The following is a 21,235-nucleotide window of genomic DNA, read 5'->3' on the forward strand; positions in this document are numbered from 1 at the left end:
CTAGGAAACTAACAGATATGTTAGAAAGAATACAAAAATAAAAATATAGATGAAACAACAACCAGAAGGTAAAACAGAACCACAGTAGTTAAACAGAGGAGGAGGAAAAAAAAAAAAAGGTGGAAAAGGCCTTGGCTGTGGAGGGCGGGGCCTAAGCAGGGGTGGGGCTTGGGAGGTGGGCACAGCCTATGCTTAGGACTAATGTGATTATCTTAAGGAGGGATTTTCACTGGCTCTATTATGTTTCAATTTTTTACAACCTTTATATTTGGTATTCTTAAGAAATCAACAAAAATAGTTCAATTAAAAATGTGTTTTTTGAATTAGGGAAAAGAAGAAAAAGAAAGTAGAGGAAAACAACAGAATTCTTGGTTTTTAGAAAGATGACAATATTTATTAGGTCTTCATGCTAAAAGAGAGTTTGGATTTTATAAAATACAATATTAGTGGAAGTATATTACAGTAAACCTAAAGTTATAACTTTCCTTTACTAAAGAGACATCATTCATGTTATGTAAAGAAAAAAATGCAAAAGGAAAAAGAAAATACTTAAATACCTTTAAAATTGCTAATAAATACATCCAAGATTGTTAAATTTAACAGAAAGTTGGCTGAAGCATTAACTACAAAATAATGATAAAACAATCTTAACATATTGCTGCTTTATTTTACTGAGACAAGGATGCCATAATAAGCTTGAAGTACTTTTTTAAAAATTAATTAATTAATTAATTTTTGGCTGCATTGGGTCTTCGTTGCTGTGCGCGGGTTTTCTCTAGCTGCAGTGAGCAGGGGCTACTCTTCGTTGCGGTGCATGGCCTTCTCATTGCGGTGGCTTCCCGTTGCAGAGCATGGGCTCTAGGCACGTGGGCTTCAGTAGCTGTGGCACACAGGCTCAGTAGTTGTGGCTTGCGGGCTCTAGAGAGCAGGCTCAGTAGTTGTGGTGCATGGGCTTAGTTGCTCCGTGGCATGTGGGATCTTCCCGGACCAGGGCTCAAACCCATGTCCCCTGCATTGGCAGGCAGATTCTTAACCACTGTGCCACCAGGGAAGCCCCAGCTTGAAGTACTTTTAATGTCCCCATTGTATATATTCTGCCTAATATAGAGAGGAATAATCTCTACATAACTTACAATTCTAAAACAAAGTTTCCAAATTTCATTTAATATTGTATGACGTCTTTTCTCTCTCAGAATTAATACAGTGCCTATTAGCAGGTTTCTTAACCTATCTAAGCCTTAGTTTCCTCAACTACAACATAGGGAAAATATTCTATGAAGATTAAGTGAGAACGTGCAGTCCTCATGCAGAACATTAGAACAATAGTACGTGAACTTTTTCACTCTATCATTATCTCTTTGTTATATGATGGCCTAAAAAGAATAATCAGTCTGATTATTATTATTATTTTTTTTTTATTAATTTATTTTATTTTATTTACTTTTGGCTGTGTTGGGTCTTCGTTTCTGTGCGAGGGCTTTCTCCAGTTGCGGCGAGCGGGGGCCACTCTTCATCGCGGTGCGCGGGCCTCTCACTATCGCGGCCTCTCTAGCTGCGGAGCACAGGCTCCAGATGCGCAGGCTCAGTAGTTGTGGCTCACGGGCCTTGTTGCTCCGCGGCATGTGGGATCTTCCCAGACCAGGGCTCGAACCCGTGTCCCCTGCATTGGCAGGCAGATTCTCAACCACTGAGCCACCAGGGAAGCCCCAGTCTGATTATTAATACCATTTTGTCTAATGTATAGACTGTGCTTTTAGCGCTTGATAAACATACATACTAGCTTGAGTTGAATTCTTAGAAAGTTAAAAATATTATATCTTAGCTCTCCCATGTGCCATTTCTGTCCAATATGTCTTTCTCAAAGGTCACCAGTTACATATAATATTCCAAGTTTCTGACCTATGCTGATGACAGATCTCCATCTATTGTGATGTCATCCAGTACTTGATGGTAATATTTCACATGATATTTTCTTCTGGCTACAGTTTAAAGAGCACTTCCTGTTTGTAGGGTCAAGCCTACCACATTATCAAAATATGTAACTCAAGGATTACAGTATGACTTCCTGTGATTTTATTTCTATATCGTTGCCTTAAGTAGCAATGAGTAAATCTTCTAAATTATGTCAAAAGACTTCTTGTCCACGAAGCAATATATTCTGCAATCTCATTGATAAAATTGTTAAAAGACCATCCTTGCAGTTTTTGGGTCAGTGGGGATATCACTGTTATGAACCCAGGATTTACAGAACACTGGCAACAATTCTGAGGTACAGCGACTTGGATGGGTTTGACATACTACTCACAGATTATATTGCATTTGTCGAAAAATCAGGATACTGTTTTGAACTAAATTTTAATCTTGAATTTAGTGAAATATGTGTGAATACAATTCTGTACTGGGTTTTCGCCAGAAAAGGTAATCCTGACTTTGTGGAATTGCTCCTCAAGAGGACAAAAGACTATATTCAAGACAGAAGTTGTAACCTGGCACTGATATGGAGGTAATAATCTCATATGTTTTCAACATAAAAGGAGAAAATTTCTCTTTAGGAGGTTATACTACTTCTTTTTTTCTAAAATGTGTATGCATAGTGACTTCGTATGGATAAAGAATCCTGACTTGATTGCTCATTCATTTGTTCATTCCTTCATTATTTATTCAATAAAACTTTACCTTTATGTAAAGTATTATGTACCAATAAATTACTAGTGGTTTGCTCTATACAGCTTATATGTAAGTGTTCAAGGTAATGCAATGTTACACAACCTAGATTTCTGTAACTAGTCAAAGACATTGCTTTTTGTAATACTGTGATCTCTTCTTTTTGAGAATACTGAGAATGTTTACCTATAAACTGTCTAAATTGACTTTCAAAGTATAATTCAGGATATACACACATATTCACTTAGTAATACTTGTTAAACATAATAATTCCCTATTTTTATGTTAAACATTATAAATTTGACTCCAAATTCTCCAGAATTGAACACAGTGAAAGCCAAATACCTGATTCAATCTGTTATAGAACAAAATTTTCACATTGTCTGAACATGTCAATCTAGCTAATGAATACTACTGAGGATCTTAGAATAAAATGTCCAATATGACCTCGTTGTAGTCTGTAATACAGATTTTAAAGTTACTTAGTTTGCACTAACTGCAATGTACTTTTTGGTTTTAGGTATTAGTTTGATTAGAACAGATGTGCATTTATTCATTCATTCAACAAAGTACTTATCACCTTACTATGCATGAGGCACTGTACTAGGCATGATGATAGAACCATGTATTCAGTGAAAAACGAGACAGATAAGATCAGTTTAAGATTAAACCAATTTAGATTCTGCCTGAAGCAGAGCTGTTTTCTTGATTGTGTATCACTGTGGTGAAGGAGAACCACTGGATTACTTTCCTTAATGATAACCCAAGTACAAAAACTGAGAGCTGAAGTCTTCAGTATCAAAAAATAAAACCCAAAATAGTACTTTTTGGTTGTTTAACGACCGTTATATTTGTAACTATAGCAGAGATCAGCAGCTTCTATCACTGAGTGTCACTAGCTGGGTTAAGTAGTGCCTATGTGTATCCCTGGCAGGCCCATGGGAAAGAAAAATGAAGTAAAACAAAGGAAGAGAGGATAAGTTAAAAAAAAGATTAATGAGGGGCAAGAAGGGAAAACTGAAAGGAAAGAAAGGAAAATGAAAGAAAAACACACGGTGGGACATGATAGAGTGCCATTAACAACTGTCTTAATAAACTGTTATTAAGATTAACAGATTTTGACTTAGAGGCATCCACAAGGTAAAACACATTACAGGCCAATTCTACGTACCACAATATCTTTAGGATCTTTCAGATTCACAGAATTTTAAATTCAGATGGAACCTAAGAATTCATTAGCAAACCTCCCCTAACTCCTCTTCCTGGGTAGCAACTCCCAGAGTGCATCTCTGGTTGGTGCTCATCTGGTCTCTGCTTGAATAACTCTAGTTGTAGTGAGTTAACTATTTCCTGAGGTAAACCATTTCTTTACCAGGGACCCTTCTCTTTCCTAGCCACTCATTTTCCCTCAAAGATTTTACCCAGTCCCATGACTTTAAATATTACGATATGCCAATGACTCCCAAATCTTTATCTTCAGCCATGACCTCTCCTCTGAGCTCCAGACTCCTCCTATATGAGGCTGTCTGCTCAACATCTCCACAGAGCATCTCAAATTTAACAGAATCAAAACAGAATACTGATCTTACTCACACTCTACCTGCCAACTTGCTCCTTCCCCTGAATTCTGCCCTTGATTAATGGCCTCTGTTGCTCAGGCCAAAAATCTAGGATTTATGCTTGCTTCTTCTCTTTCTTTCACAACACATCGGCAAATCTTTTTGATTTTATCCCTAAAATATGTAACAATTAGTTATACTTTTCATCTCCTCTGTTTCTAACCTAGGTGAAGCCACCATCGCCTCTTGCCTAGACAACTCCAATAGACTCCTAAAAAGTCTTTCAGCTTCCACTCTTCCCTCTTACAATCCATTCTTGACTCAGAAGCCTGAGTGACCTTATAAAAATGTAAAATAGGTCATACCACCCATGCTTAAAATCAACCAAAGTTTTCCTACTACAGGTGAAATAAAATTCAAACTCAATACCCATTTTTTAAAACTCCCATATGATCTGTCCCCAAATCCGATCTCCTGAATTCTAATCTCATGTCATTCTCCCCCTTGAACACTATATTCCAACCACACATTGGTTGTCCACTGTCTACTCTTGCTAAAAGTGAGCTCCATGAAAGGAGGAACTTTGACTACTGCTTCAACATTGAATCCTCATGTCTAGAACTATGCAGATACATAGCAAGTGGTTAATGAAGATTGTGTTGGATGAAAAAGTGAATTTTTATACAGCTTTATTAGATTCTTCTTCCTCATAGTGCACTGAATTGTCTCCATTTCTCCAACTCTGCCCCCAGAGATATAGAGTACAAAGTCTACTCATTCTCTGTCCTGTATGAAAACCTCTCAAATATTTGAACATAGCTATTATGTTCCCATAATGAATACCTTACGTCTCCTATTATCTGTTTTTCTTTATTTCCATAGCAGCATCATTCTTTGGTCACCTCCCCCTGTATACACTCCAGTTTGATAATTTCCCTAATCCAATAATGAAGTGTCTAAATTGGTCCCTGGAGGAGAAGAAACAGAATTAATGAGAGAAAGAAACTTAAGTTTTTTCATTTTTGCAATAAACCTGCAAAAATAAATGCCACAGTATGGCAGACTGTAAGTGGATAAAGAGAGATGACATCATTCAGTTAAAATAACAATAATCATTTACTAAGCATTTTCTAAGTACCAGGCACTGTGTTATTTGCTGAGGATACAAAAACAAAGTAGACATATTTCCTGATTTTGGAGAGCTCACAGACTAGTACGTAAGCCATAAAAAATTATAATTATACTATAAGTTCAAAAATAGAAGCATATAGAGGTAGAAAGAACGGAGGACATCTTCAACACTATTGGGGAGGAGCAGGTATCTGAGAAGGCACTTTAGAAGAGGTGATGTCTTAAATTTATTTTTAAAATGTAGAAAGGAGTTTTCCCTGTCCTTCCCTTGAAGAAATGTAATCTAGGCAGAGAGAGGCTGACTAAAGCCAAGAGAGATACAAACATGTTGTATCCAGTGACTACAGGCAATTCAGCAATTGCTAGAGAGTGAGATGGAAATCAGGTAATAGTGACAGATAAGGCCTAAAAGAGAACCCTTGAAGGACCTTTGTAGGCCATACTCAGGAATTTGAAATTTATACCACGGGTGATGCCCAATCAGTGAAGGTCTTTTCAGACTTGGAGTATGAAAATATTTATCAGCTCCCGTCTGAAGACTGGACTGTGGGAAGGGAGGGTGCAGCTAGAATTAGGGAGACTAGTTAGTAGACTGCTCAAACACTCCAGGTAAAATGGCAGCTCCAGAATTTCTGTAGAGGAAGGGTTGAGGGAAGCAATCTGATTGAAAAGAGGGAGGTGGTTAGAGGAGGTGCTTGAAACTGAATTTGCATAGCATGCCCAGTGTGCTAACTAAGATTACATGTGTACTTATAATAGTTTTGGGGGAAGAACTAATCTGCTCTACCACCATCTCCCCCAATCCCTAGCTAAATTATAATGAGGACTTAAACTAAAAACAATAGCAATAGGGAAAAGAAGAGATATTACTAAATAGAATAACCAGGCATTACAGTAGGTGATTAGAAGTAGAAAATGAAAGAGAAGAGTTAATCTTCAGATTTCTAAATTTTGAGACTTGTTGATGATTGTATTAGCTTCCTTTTGCTGCTGTAACAAAGCTGCCACAAACTTAGTGGCTTAAAATAATATAAATTTATTATTTTATAGTTCTGAAGGTCAGAAGTCCAAAATGAGGCTACAAGGGCTAAAATCAAGATGTCACAGGGTGGGTTCCTTCTGGAGGCTCTAAGGGAGAGCCTTAGAGGGCTCTAGCTAGATGCTCTAGCTGCCTTTGCCAGCTTCTAGAGCTGCCTACATTCCTTGGTTCATGGTCTCTTCCTCCATCTTCAAAGCCAACACTGTAGTCCTATCTCCTTCACTGGCTCTGCTTCTATCATTCTCTGACACCTCTTATAAGGACTCTTGTGATTATACTGGGCCCACCTGGATAATCTTGCACCTCAAGATCCTTATCCTAATTACATCTGCAAAATCCTTTTTGCCATATTGAGAGGCCATTTCAGTCTACCACAATGGTCATGCCACAAATCTATCAAAATTATTACAAGAGACTACAAAGTCAGTTTTGGACGCATGTGTTTGCATTGCCTAAGGGATATCCAGGTAAAGATGTGCAGTAGGTGGCTATTATATAGTGTCATCCTTGATGTCTCTTTTATATTGCACATCTTAGTCTGTCAGGACATCTGTTGAGTCTACCTTTAAACAATATACAGAATTTGATCATCTCCACTGTTATCACCCAAGCTAAGTGATTTCTCTCCTTCTATCCCATAACAAATTCTCAATAAAGGTGAGATTGTGCTGCTATTTTTACTCAAAATCTCCAATGGCTCTTCCATTCCATTTAGAGTAAAAGATGAAGTTCTTAGAGTGATCTGCAAGGCTTTACACGATGTGACATCCCATTACCTCTGTCCTCATTTCCTACTACCCCTCACCCTTTTCACACTTTTAGCCACACAGGCTCCCTTACTCTTCCTTCACCACCCCAGGCACACTCTCCTGCCTTAGGGTTCTTAAATGTCCAAATGGCTAAGTTCTTCATCTCCTTCTTCTTTATCCAATGTCACATTTCAGTAGAGCCATCTCCTATCATCCTATTTAAAATTGGAAAATGCCAAAAGTTCAGGACCAAACACTTTCATGAATATCAAACATTCAAAGAAGACTTAATCCTTCCAAACCATCCAAAAAATTGAAAAGGAAGGAATGCTCCCAAACTCATTCTATGAGGCCAGCATTAGCCTGATACCAAAAGCACTTTGAAAAAAATAATAAAATAAAATAAAATTACAGGCCAATATCCCTGATGAACACAGATGCAAACATCCTCAACAAAAGAATAACAAACCAAATTCAACAATACATTAAAAGGATATACAGGGCTTCCCTGGTGGCGCAGTGGTTGGGAGTCCGCCTGCCAATGCAGGGGACACGGGTTCGAGCCCTGGTCTGGGAAGATCCCACATGCCGCAGAGCAGCTGGGCCCGTGAGCCACAATTACTGAGCCTGCGCGTCTGGAGCCTGTGCTCCGCGGCAAGAGAGGCCACGCAGGTGAGAGGCTCGCGCACTGTGATGAAGAGTGGCCCCTGCTTGCCACAACTGGAGAAGGCCCTCGCACAGAAACGAGGACCCAACACAGGACCCAATAAAATAAATAAATAAAATTTAAAAGAATAAGGCTTTAAAAAAAAAAAAAAGGATATACATCATGATCAAGTAGAATTTATTCCAGGGATGTAAGAATGGTTCGATATGTATAAATCAATCAACCTGATACACCACATTAACGAAACAAAGAATAACACTGTATAATCATCTCAATAGAGGCAGAAAAAACATTTGACAAAATTCAACATCCATTTATGATATAAACTCTCAACAAAGTGGGTATAGAGGGAACATACCTCAACATAATGAAGGCTATATATGATAAACTCATTGTTAACATATTATTCAATGGTGAAAACCTGAAAGCTTTTCCTCTAAGATCAGGAACAAGAAAAGGATGCCCACTATCACCACTTTTATTCAACATAGTATTGGAAGTCCTAGCTACAGCAAATCAAACAAGAAAAAGAGACAAAATTGGAAAAATTGGAAAGAAAAAAGTAAAACCGTCACTATTTGCAGGTGACATGATACTATATAGAGAAAACCCTAAAGGGTCCACCAAAAATTTATTAGAACTAATAAACGAATTCAGTAAAGTTGCAGGATACAAAATCAATAAAGAAATCTATTGCATTTCTAAATGTTAGTAACTATCAGAAAGAGAAATTAAGAAAACAATCCCATTTATAATTGTATCAAAAGAATAAAACATCTCGCAATAAATTTAACCAAGGAGGTGAAAGACCTGTACTCTGAAAACTATAAGATATTGGGATTTCCCTGGTGGTGCAGTGGTTAAGAATCCGCCTGCCAATGCAGGGGACACGGGTTCGAGCCCTGGTCCGGGAAGATCCCACATGCTGCAGAGCAACTAAGCCTGTGCGCCACAACTACTGAGCCTACGTTCTAGAGCCTGCGAGTCACAACTACTGAAGCCCGAGCACCTAGAGCCCATGCTCCGCAACAAGAGAAGCCACTGCAATGAGAAGTCTGCACACTGCAACGAAGAGTAGCGCCATTTCGCTGCAACTAGAGAAAGCCTGTGTGCAGCAACAAAGACCCAATGCAGCCAAAATAAATAAATAAATAAATAAATAAATAAATAAATAAATAAATAAATAAATAAACAAACTTACCAAAAAAACCCCTATAAGATATTGATGATAGAAATTGAAGATATTGATGAAAGAAATGGAAAGATATACCATGCTCATGGATTCAAAGAATTAACAGTTAAAATGTCCAAACTACCCAAAGCAATCTACAGATTCAATGCAATCCCTATCAGAATAACAATGGTATTTTTCATGAAACTGAAACCAATAATCCTAAAATTTGTATGGAATCTTGAAAGACCATGAACAGCCAAAGCAATCTTGATAAAGAAGAACAAAGCTGGAGGTATCATGCTCCCTGATTTCAAACTATACTACAAAGCTATAGTCATCAAAAATGTATAGTACTGGCACAAAAACAGGCACAAAGATCAATGGAACAGAATAGAGAGTCCAAAAATAAACCCATGCTTATATGGTTAATCAATCTATAACAAAGGAGGCAAGAATATACAACGGGGAAAAGACAACGTCTTGAATAAATGGTGTTGGGAAAACTGGACAGCTACACACAAGAGAACCAACCTGGACCACTTTCTTACACCATATACAAAAATACACTCTAAATGGTTACAGACCTAAATATAAGACCTGAAACCATAAAACTTCTAGATGAAAACATAGGCAGTATGCAATTTTACATCAGTCTTAGTAATATTTTTTTGGATATGTATCCTCAGGCAAGGGCAACAAAAGCAAAAATAAACGAATGGGACTACATCAAACTAAAAAGCTTTTGGATAGCAAAGGAAACCATCAACAAAATGATAAGGCAACCTACTGAGTGGGGAGAGTTACATGCAAACAATATATCCAACCAGTGGTTAATATCTAAAACATATAAAGAACTCATACAACTCAATATTACAAAAATCAAATTTAAAGAGGTTCAGGGGACCTGAATAGGTATTTTTTCCCTAGGAAGACATACAGATGGCCTATAGATATGTGAAAAGATGCTCGACATCACTAATCATCAGAGAATTGCAAATTAAAACCATAATGAGGGCTTCCCTGGTGGCGCAGAGGTTGAGAATCCGCCTGCCAATGCAAGGGACATGGGTTTGAGCCCTGGTCCAGGAAGATCCCACATGCCATGGAGCAACTAAGCCCCTGCGCCACAACTACTGAGCCTGCGCTCTAGAGTCCACAAGTCACAACTACTGAGCATGTGTGCCACAACTACTGAAGCCCGCATGCCTAGAGCCTGCACTCCACAACAAGAGAATCCACCACAATGAGAAGCCTGTGCACCACAACCAAGAGTAGCCCCCGCTCACCACAACTAGAGAAAGCCCGTGTGCAGCAACAAAGACCCAACTCAGCCATAAATAAATAGATAAATAAATAAATAACTATATTTATAAAACCACAATGAGATATCACCTCCCCCCGTCAGAACGCCTATTATCAAAAAGACAACCAATAACTGTTAGTGAAGATGTAGAGAAAAGGGAACCCTTGCGCACTGTTGATGGGAATGTAAATTGGTGCAGCCACTATGGAAAACAGTATGTAGTTTCCTCAAAAAAATTAAAAATAGAGTTACCATATGATCCAGCAATTCCACTTCTGGGTATTTATGTGAAGAAAATGAAAATACTAATTAAAAAAGATACATGCATCCCTATGTTCCTTGCAGCACTATTTACAATAGCCAAGATATGGAAGCAACCTAAGTGTCCATCAATAGATGAATGGATAAAGAAGTAGTGTCTGTGCATATATACATATATACATATATACAATGTATTCTTACTCAGCCATACAAAAGAATAAAATCTTGCTATTTGTGACAACATGGACAGATTTAGAGGGCATTATGCTAAGTGAAATAAGTCAGATAGAGAAAAACAAATACTGTATGATTTCACTTACATGTGGAATCTAAAAAACAAAACAAATGAACAAACAAAACAAAAAGGAAACCGACTCATAGATACAAACTGTTGGTTTCACGGCAGGGGTGGTATGGAATTGGGAAAAATAGGTGAAGGAGATTAAGAGGTACAAACTTCTAGTTATAAAATAAATAGGTCATGGGGATGTAATTTACAGCATAGGGAATATAGTCAATAATATTGTAATAACTTTGTATGGTGATAGATGATTAATTGTGGTGATCAATTCATATTGTGTATAAATATCAAACCACTATGTTATACACCTGAAACCAATATAATATTGCATGTCAACTGCATTTAAATTAAATAAATAAATAAAATAAAATTGAGAAATGCCCTCTCTGCACCTTCCCAGAACTTCCATATTTCTTATCCTGCACTACTTTTTCTTTTTCCCACAATACTTAACAAACCTTCTAACATATTATAAAATTGCCTTGTTTGCTATGTTCATTCTGTTATGTATTGTCTGTTATCCCTCACTACTATATTAGCAAGAAAGTGGCATCTTTGTTTTGTTCACTCATATATCCCAAGTACCCAAAAGGGTGCCTGACATACAGTATGCATTCAGTAAGTATTTGTTGAATAAATTAATAGACAGTAGTTATCATGTTATGGTCATAGACGAAATTGCCTGAGAACAATTAATCAGATGAAAATTAGTCAAAAGGCCACATCTACTTTACTTAGATGTTGAGGGCAGAGGAAGAGGAATCAGTGAAAGAGGGTTGAGAATGAATAGTCAAAGAGGTAGATGCATAACTTGAAGTGAATGGTCCCATAGAGTCATGGGAAAACATCTCAAGAAAGTCAACTGTGTCAAATATCAAAGATAAAATTATTATGAAGAAAGGTCTATTAAATTGGCAGCTGGAAACCACAAGAGAAATGCTAGGAAAATTTTTAGAAATAATTATTATAGCTACAAAACGGAATCATTCCCTGCATGTCTACATGGAAATATTATGTCCCATTTCATAAGTGTATATATGACAGGTTTTCAGATACAGAGGGTTCAGTTCATTAACCTCACATTTAAAAATTGATTCTTGCTTTGCTTGCCTCATTCCATCCATATAAGTACTGTAATAATTAACTGTCAGGACAGATTAAGCAAATTTTGGTTTACAATAACATGGTCTTTAAACATGAGGATTAATTATATGTCATTTGGGTACAGACTAGACTTTTGAATCTCATTGTAAACCTATTTGAGTTTTAGTTATGTTTTCAACATTTTTGGTTCAAAATATCTTCTACAGTAATGTCAATCTTAGTATCTTAAAATCAACTAATATCTCTACATCTTAACAAGGGCCACTTACAGTATTTTTTGTCCCCTAAGTCCCTTGAATTCCCATACTTATAAGTCTCTTAAGGCAAATATCTTCTTAAGAGTTAGCAAGATGAATAAATTAGATTGCTTTTGAAAATGTTAAATGATTGTGCTTCACTAAAATTCTGATTAGGCCCGAAAGCTACAGAATAACTTCAAAATTAATAATATTTTTCAGGATAATGGTAAAAAAGAAAATCAATTAACATATATTTGAGTATGTACTATGGGCCAAGCATTGTTCTAGGCATTTAGGGATATAAAAGTGTATTAAACAGACAAAGAGTATTGCCCTGTAGAACTTAAAATTTTATAGTTTATCTTGCCCACCCATTGATTTTGAAGATAAGAAAATGAAAGATTAGAGACATTAAGCAAGTTGTCCAAAATTATAAGAGCTTAATGGAGCTATGTACAAAGTGCCATAGAGTTTATTAGACAGGGTCTTATACGATGAGCAAGACTTGTCCCAGAATTGAAAATGGAAGGGAAGAACATACACAAATCAAAGAAATGTAAAAGAGTTGAATGCAGTGGTGGTTTGGGAAAGTGAATACCAACAATCAGGAGAGGGAATATAGAAGTAGTTTAGAAGTTCAATTTTGGATATGTGTTGGAAGTATTTGTGAAAAAGATGAGATGTTCAGGACAATATTGATCTGGAGATGACTCTAGGACAGAGTGTATATATATTTTATACAGAATTAGAAGGATATATATAGTGCCACTGGTAGAGTGATGACAAAAATCCCACTTCTTAATTTCTAAAACACTATTCTGCACTGCACCACATTATTTTTTTTTTTAATCACAAAATCTTGGCATTTCAGAGCTCAGTGAAGCTTTGGAGATAAACTAGTTGGTCTAGTAATTTTCAAACTGTACTTTTTGGAGCTCCTGACAAGAGAATCACCATATGGGAGGTCTCTAGGACCCCAAATACACTTCAACCAGAGAACTTATCTAATACAAAAGATGTTTTTTATATAGCTAGTTCTTGCATAACAATATTCCAGTGTTGGTTTATGTTTGTAAATGAAACATTCTTTCCAATCTTTTTTATTGCCAAACACCTACTATGACCTTCAAGTCTTAGATCCAGAATAACCTACAGGCAATGACTAACCCAGGTAGAGTTAGGTGCCCCTCCTTGGTGCTTCTACAGTTCCCCAAGCATGTTTCTATTGTAGCAATTATCACCTTGTATTGTATTTATTGAATTACTTGTTTGTTTCCCTTACTAGACTATAATAAGCATCTTGAGATCAAGGACTACATCTTTCATCTTTGCATATCTAGTACTCAGTACACTCTGGACAAGCCAGTGTTAAATAAATTAGTTAATGAATGGATGAGCAAATGAATACATAAATGCATGAGGAAATGGAGACTCAAAGAAGCTGACTTATTAGTTAGGAGAACTAAAACTTAGAACCTAGAACCTTTAAATCTCTATTGTTTTTAGCACTATACCATGTTGCCTCCCATCTTAATTATTTGAAATCTTAAAGTTCTTTTTGAATAATGCTTTTCTTGCTAGGCATAATTGTCCAAAACTAATATTTATAGTTTGTATGCTGTTCTGCAGAATATATTAGTATTTTATTAGACCAATCAAGAGAATTCCAGAGGCAAGGACCATAAATAAAATTTCCCTTTCTTTAGTCCTAAAAGCCATGTCTATTTGGCCAAATCAAAGCTTGATAATTAATACAAAATTCCCTGTGGCTGATTCTACCATGTCTTATCTACATATAGTGATCAATTCAATAGCAAACTTAAATGTCTATTAAATGAAACAATTGCAAGAACTATACACAATTAGAAAAAAATAACATTTTCATTTCTGTCATAAGGGAGGAGAAATTTTCAAGTCCAGCCATCAAATAGCACTCCAGGAAAAACAAGATTTCAGAGAACTCTCAAAACTCTACTGAAGAAGGCAAATTAAATTCTGTCCTTGAGGGACCTGATATGACCCTCATCATAATTTACATTTCTTCAACCTGAAAATATCAACTCTGATTTTATTAAAGTGAAAAAATAGAATTAAGGTAGTTGCACTTATTCCTTTTCAGTTTAATTTTCAAACTCAATTCAATCTCAAGCCTGATACATGATCAAGAACAACAAAAACAAAAGGGTCACAGAATTCTGTTCTATTAACAAAGAGAAATAAAAAAGTCTGTCCCTCTTTTCCATTTTAGATTTTCCAGAGCTATATCAGTTTTATAATATTAGTTCTAATCACTATGGATTTCTCAAATGAGAAACAGAATTGCTATTACTAAAACTAAACACTTTCCACACATTGTAAATCTTTTTGTTTGTTTGTTTTTATAAGTGTAAAGGGGATTTAAGTGTGTAGTACAGTTTTCTTATTTTTTGACCTTCAGGTTGGCCTAGATTCTGAGTGGAAAACTCTTTTTAAGACATACTATATATAAAGGAGAAGTTACATTAATGTTATTTAAGATATTTACTATTTAAGATAATACTATTATTTTCCCTTTACTGTTAAGACAAAGTTTTTACCACATTCCTTAATTCTATATTCAGTGAGGTTTTTCTTGTTTGTCTGATTCACAGAACTTTCACACCAGTATACTGTCCAAGCCCATTAAGTGGCATCACACCTCTCTTTTATGTAGCTCAGACGAGACAATCCAATATCTTAAAAATACTCCTGCAATATGGGATCGTAGAAAGAGAAAAAAACCCTATCAACATTGTGTTAACAATATTGCTCTACCCCTCAAGAGTGAGAATAATGGTTGATCAAGAACTGGTAGACATCCAGGAAGATGCCAAAACATGTTTAGTGCTTTGTTCCAGAGTGCTTTCTGTCATTTCAACCAGGGAAATAGAGGTAAGCAAAATATTGTACTTTGGGTGTGGGTTCAAATATTGATCAATTTTAAGATAAAATTGTGAGGCAAGAATAAAGTTAATTTTTAACCTATCAATCCAGTGAATCACTGAGTATATGCTTATAAATTAAAAATAGGCAAAATTCTAATTATCTTGAACATTAGCTCTTTTATTTCATAATTTTATGTCCTCTAAATATGAAATAATTTTTTAAAAGTTAGTATAGTTTATTTTAGTAGTTATTAAGTAGATGTATATTATTATTACATTCTAATTACATAATAACCTGTTTATTAGGATTTCTATCTCTCTTTAAAACAGAACAGGGCTTCCCTGGTGGCTCAGTGGTTAAGAATCTGCCTGCCAATGCAGGGAACACAGGTTTGAGCCTGGGTCGGGGAAGATCCCACATGCCGCAGAGCAACTAAGCCTGTGCGCCACAACTACCGAGCCCGCGAGCCGCAACTACTGAGCCCACAAGCCTAGAGCCTGTGCTCCACAACGAGAGAAGCCACCGCGATAAGAAGCCCATGCACTGCAACGAAGAGTAGCCCCCACTCACCACAACTAGAGAAAGCCCGCGCACAGCAACAAAGACCCAACGCAGCCAAAAATAAATAAATTAAATAAATTTAAAAACAAAAAAAACCCAGAACAAATTAAACTTTTAACAGACTTCTTTTCCAATAGAATATTGTAAAATGAAAGTTACATTTCTCCCCACTATAATCACATACCAAGAAACACATTTTCCTTTTCAAAATTCCTGAACAATTTTAAGCATGAAAATATAAAGGCTTTAAATATTTGCTCAATTGAAAATATCTATCCCTCAGAAATGTGAAGAGTTTCTCCTTGATAAGGTTTAAAAAAAAAATCAACCACATGAAGGGCATGTTTATCCTGTCAAAATGAACTGTAAGTTTCAGCATCAAATTGTATTGTGTCTATTAGTATCAAGAAATAAGTCTAAAATAGACAACTGATGGGAACATACTGTACAGCACAGGGAACTCTACTTAATACACTGTAGTGTCCTAAATGGAGGGGATATATGTATATGTATATGTATGACTGTTTCATTTTGCTGTGCAGTAGAAGCTAACACAACATTGTAAAGCAACTATACTCCAATAAAAATTAATTAAAAAAAAAAGAAATAAGTCTGCATAATGTAAAGAAAGCTACCCCTATAAATTTAAACCAGTCAAAGCGCCAAGGAATCTAGCAGTTCCCCTTATCTTTAAAGGTGTGACTTCAGAAATAAACTCCTAAGAAATATAGTTCTGCTGGGTCTTCAATTTTTTTAAGCCTTAACAATGCACATCAATCAACCATGCCTGGGCCAACTGTAAGGAGAGCAAATTCGTCAAATTATTTTGGCAACCAGTTTTTTTATTTTTAAAGCATTTTTTTAAAAATTTATTTTATTTATCTATTTTTGTCTGCATTGGGTCTTCGTTGCTGCGCATGGGCTTTCTCTAGTTGTGGCGAGAGGGGGTTACTCTTGGTTGTGGTCTGTGGACTTCCCATTGTGGTGGCTTCTCTTGTTGCGGAGCATGGGCTCTAGGCGTGTGGGCTTCAGTAGTTGCGGCTCACGGGCTCAGTAGTTGTGACTCACAGGTTCTAGAGCGCAGGCTCAGTAGTTGTGGCACACGGGCTTAGTTGCTCTGCGGCATGTGGGATCTTCCCGGACCAGGGCTCGAAACTGTGTCCCCTGCATTGGCAGGCAGATTCTTTTTTTTTTTTTTTTTTTTTTTTAAACAAAGGATGCCAATTCTTTTTTTTTTTTTTTTTAAATGATTATTCTATGTTTATTTTATTTATTTTCTTTATGGCTGTGTTGGGTCTTCGTTTCTGTGCAAGGGCTTTCCCTGGTTGTGGCAAGCGGGGGCCACTCCTCATCACGGTGCGTGGGCCTCTCAGTATCGCGGCCTCTCTTGTAGCGGAGAACAGGCTCCAGGCGCGCAGGCTCAGTAATTGTGGCTCACGGGCCCAGCCGCCCCGCGGCATGTGGGATCTTCCCAGACCAGGGCTCGAACCCGTGTCCCCTGCATTGGCAGGCAGATTCTCAACCACTGCGCCACCAGGGAAGCCCGGCAGGCAGATTCTTAACCACTGTGCCACGAGGGAAGCCCTGGCAACCAATTTTTGTTGCTGTTTTTTGTTGTTTTTGTTTTTATGGCTGCACCACACGGCATGTGGAATCTTAGTTTAGTTCGCTGACCAGGGATTGAACCCGCGCCACCTGTACTGGAAGTGTGGAGTCTTAACAACTGGACCGCCAGAGAAGTCCTTGGCAACTAATTTTTAAAACAAAAAAATTAAAAAAAATTTTTTTGCTTCTCTATATATACAATGGAATATTACTCAGCCATAAAAAGAAAAGAAATTGAGTTATTTGTAGTGAGGTGGATGGACTTAGAGACTGTCATATAGAGTGAAGTAAGTCAGAAAGAGAAAAACAAATACCATATGTTAACACATATATATGCAATCTAAAAAAAAAAAATGGTTCTGAAGAACCTAAGGACAGGACAGGAATAAAGATGCAGACATAGAGAATGGACTTGAGGACACAAGGAGGGGGAAGGGTAAGCTGGGACGAAGTGAGAGAGTGGCATGGACATATATACACTACCAAATGTAAAATAGCTAGCTAGTGGGAAGCAGCCGCATAGCACAGGGAGATCAGCTTGGTGCTTTGTGTCCACCTAGAGGGGTGGGGATAGGGAGGGTGGGAGGGAGACACGAGAGGGAGGAGATAGGGGTATGTACGTATATGTATAGCTGATTCACTTTGTTATACAGCAGAAACTGACACACCATTGTAAAGCAATTATACTCCAATAAAAATGTTAAAATTTTTTTTGCTTCTTTAGTAATTTGCTTGTCCTTGTCCAGTGTTAGTCCTGCACAATTTTTATAGGACATATTGATTCTCAACCAGCTCCATGAATGCTATTGCTGAGGTACACTCATAATAGAAGAGTACTAGGATAGAATGAGTTGATCAAAATCACCTGAGTGGCAAAGAAGTTAAAGCTGGATTCCAATCAATTTCAGCTTAATAAGTGAAGTAGCATTGAGCAATAAGGTAAAAAATGGCATAAAAACCAGCTTAAAGAACTTTAAATAACCCTGCTTTTCATTTCCCCATTTGCCAGCTTTATTGTAAATATACATTTAGATATCTTTACTTCTAGACCACAGTTCTGTGATTGCAGAGGCTATGTCTATTTTGCGTAGCCTAGCAATTATCCCAAGCACCAAGGTCAATGCTGAGTATATATGAGATATTCTTTAAATAATTGTTTACTGAACAATGAAAAATTATATATCATTTAAGTTAAAGTGTCATGTAGTCTGTAGAGGGTAGGTTCTTCTGGAGAAGTACCTCTATAACACAGCAATGTCTTTTACTTCTAAATCAGCCTAATAACATTTGGCTTCTAGAACCAAATCTTTAAAAGGGTAGCTTAACTAAAACATAAAAAGTTATCTTCATGTGTATGGGCCTCTTGTTAGGTCTTCTCATGATTCAGCAGTATATAGTTTTACTCTACAATGGTTGGAATCACCTGGTGGAACTTTTAGGATTTATGTTGTCTGTGCCCAACCCCCCACCAACTAAATCAGAAATTCTGGAGTAGAACCTCAGCATTAATATTTTCTAAAGTCTCCTAGATAATTCCAGTCAAACTGGTCAAATTGGCAACACTACTCTAGAAGAAGCTAATAAACCATAAGTGTATGATCTGTCTAAAATTAAAAACATACAGATTCACTGTTGTAAGAAATAATGTTTTGTGTCCTTAGACACATTAAACCTTATATATGATTGTGAGAATAAAATGGGAGTAAAAATTCTTGCCTCAGGTGAAAATGTTTTAGAAAAAACATTATAAAGGTTAAATAAATTTAAGATACATTTTGTGAATTCAAATAAAAAAATTAAAATGTTTATAATTTGAACTAATCCAATGATTAATATTACAAAATTAACTATTTCTCTTTTCTTTAGACGCAGCTAAGTTTAGGAAGACGTCCAATTATTTCAAATTGGCTGGACTACATTCCTTCAACAAGATACAAAGATCCATGTGAACTATTACATCTTTGCAGAATAACCATCAGGGCTCAACTATTGACCAACAATATGCTCCCAAATGGAATATTTTCACTTCTAATTCCTGTTCGTCTACAGAACTACCTGAATTTAGAAAGCTAATGCACGTCTTTCTGCATTCTTTAAGGACGCTCACTGTTGTATGGTTTAGAAGTTAATAAACTATTAACTTCACACAAATTTTTACTGCATTGAACATTACATTAGAAAATATATTTTCACATGACAGCCTAAATGAATCACTTTTAAATTAATATATGACTCTACCCATTAACTTTCTATACAGTGTAACAAATTATATGCATTTTAAAAATATTTTAGATTTATGCTTTTATTCTGTTTTTAAAAGTTGTTTTTGGCCTTAGAGCATTCTTACTTGTGGAAAATCTGGTCATATTAATGTTCTGAACTCTGAAGCTCTTATTTTTAGTATGTCCTAAGTTAGGTAAATATTATTTTATATTTTCTATCCATAATAACAAACATTTACTGAGTTATTTTGAAAATAAAACACTGTGTTTGGTAGTAGGGAATAATTAATGAAATTAAGAGGTGATCCCTTCCTTGAGGGAAGAATTTATAATTCTGTAGCATCCATGGTCACAAATAATACAAGGTAAAGAATTAGTCAACTAAAGTGTTGGGAATAGGATGACAGAAATAGATTATATTTGGATGTAATTAGCCTTAAGTTACAACTTGGAGCTTGGGTGTTTTGGTATGTGATACCCCTAAATACTAGCCCAGCAGTATTTTTTTAATGAGATATAATTATGTAAAACAAAATAGTTTCAGGTATATAACAGAATGATTCAATAAATTTATATACTGTGAAATAATCACCACAATAAGTCTAGTTAACACCCATCATCACACATAGTTACAGGTTTTTTTTCTTGTGATGAGAACTCCAGACCTACTCTCTTACCGACTTTCAAATACATAATACAATATTATTAACTATAGTCACCATGCTGTACATTACATGCTTAGGATTTATTTATAACTGAAAGTTTGTACCTTTTGATCACCTTCACCCATTTCATCTACCCCCAAATTATATGCATTTTAATACAAAAAAAGAAACAATTTTGACCCAACATCACATCAAAATGAAACTATTATCAGTTAAATCTGCATATCCTTTGGTTACAAAGAAACTTGTTTTCTTAAAAAAATTAGAATGTATTCTACAACAATTTTTTAGCTCTTTGCTTTTTGAATATCTAGGGTATTAGACTGTTCTCTGTATAACTATGTGGTCAAACTGTTGCAACACAAAGATGAGAACTGGAAGATAATTCTCCATGGGTCCCTCATGTTTCCACCTGTCTTATGAGCAGAGGAACTGTCTTACTCTTGACTATCTTTTTAAGGATGTTTGTATAGTGAGCAGCCTTAGAAGACAGAGATAGTGACTCCCTCTGAGCAGAGGGCAGTTTTGCTCAATATCTAATGTAATAAAGGCAATGTCTTCCTCTGGGGAAGTGTTCAAGGAGGTTTGCTTGAAGCTCATTTTAAAAGCCTGGAGTTTCCCAAGCTTGGGATTCTTCAGCTATAACACCAATCCACTGTGTGCACATCTACCTGGACAACTACACATCTTAGAGGATGGGGGTATGTGGAACCAACACAAACAAGAAGCTCATGCTGCATGCTGTGTCACTAGTAATAAAGTTCTTTGTTTCTGACCCAGTCTTTCGTCTTCTGACAGAAAACAGTATGGTAAGCTAAACTGTTAGTTTGCAAGTAAGGTAAAAATCTTAGACACTTCACAGTCCTTGACAATGAGAATCTGTTCCCCACCTCATCACTGCATTTAGATCCATTTCAGTAGATTATGGTAGACAGTATCCATCCTCACTATCTGCAATCTGGGGACTATCAAAATTTTGACAATTCATAAGAAAAGGGTATCTATAGTAAGACAAAACAATTGTGTGATTTAAGTTTCTAAAGAACAGAATGGAAATAGCCAAGTAACAATATAACTAGATCACTTG

The 21,235-nt window shown here is 36.3% G+C and overlaps 1 protein-coding gene, 1 long non-coding RNA gene and 1 pseudogene across 3 annotated transcripts in view; all 3 read left to right on the top strand.

Annotated features, from left to right (window-relative positions):
* LOC309641494 overlaps positions 1–21,235 on the top strand; it is a 664,930-nt gene that overhangs the window by 503,607 nt on the left and 140,088 nt on the right. The gene's annotated exons all lie outside the window — the stretch shown is intronic.
* The window catches only part of LOC309641297 (protein arginine N-methyltransferase 5 pseudogene), a 369,652-nt pseudogene that overhangs the window by 254,564 nt on the left and 93,853 nt on the right, over positions 1–21,235 (top strand). The gene's annotated exons all lie outside the window — the stretch shown is intronic.
* ASB17 (ankyrin repeat and SOCS box containing 17) lies at positions 1,714–19,985 on the top strand. The gene is made up of 3 exons (XM_082421447.1): positions 1,714–2,503; positions 14,822–15,101; positions 19,128–19,985. The coding sequence occupies exons 1-3, from the start codon at positions 2,103–2,105 to the stop codon at positions 19,332–19,334; spliced, it is 888 nt and encodes a 295-aa protein (XP_082277573.1). The 5' UTR covers positions 1,714–2,102; the 3' UTR covers positions 19,335–19,985.

Source organism: Balaenoptera physalus (genome assembly GCF_965194825.1).
Source record: "Balaenoptera physalus genome assembly, chromosome: 1".
In the NCBI taxonomy this organism is placed as follows: domain Eukaryota; kingdom Metazoa; phylum Chordata; class Mammalia; order Artiodactyla; family Balaenopteridae; genus Balaenoptera; species Balaenoptera physalus.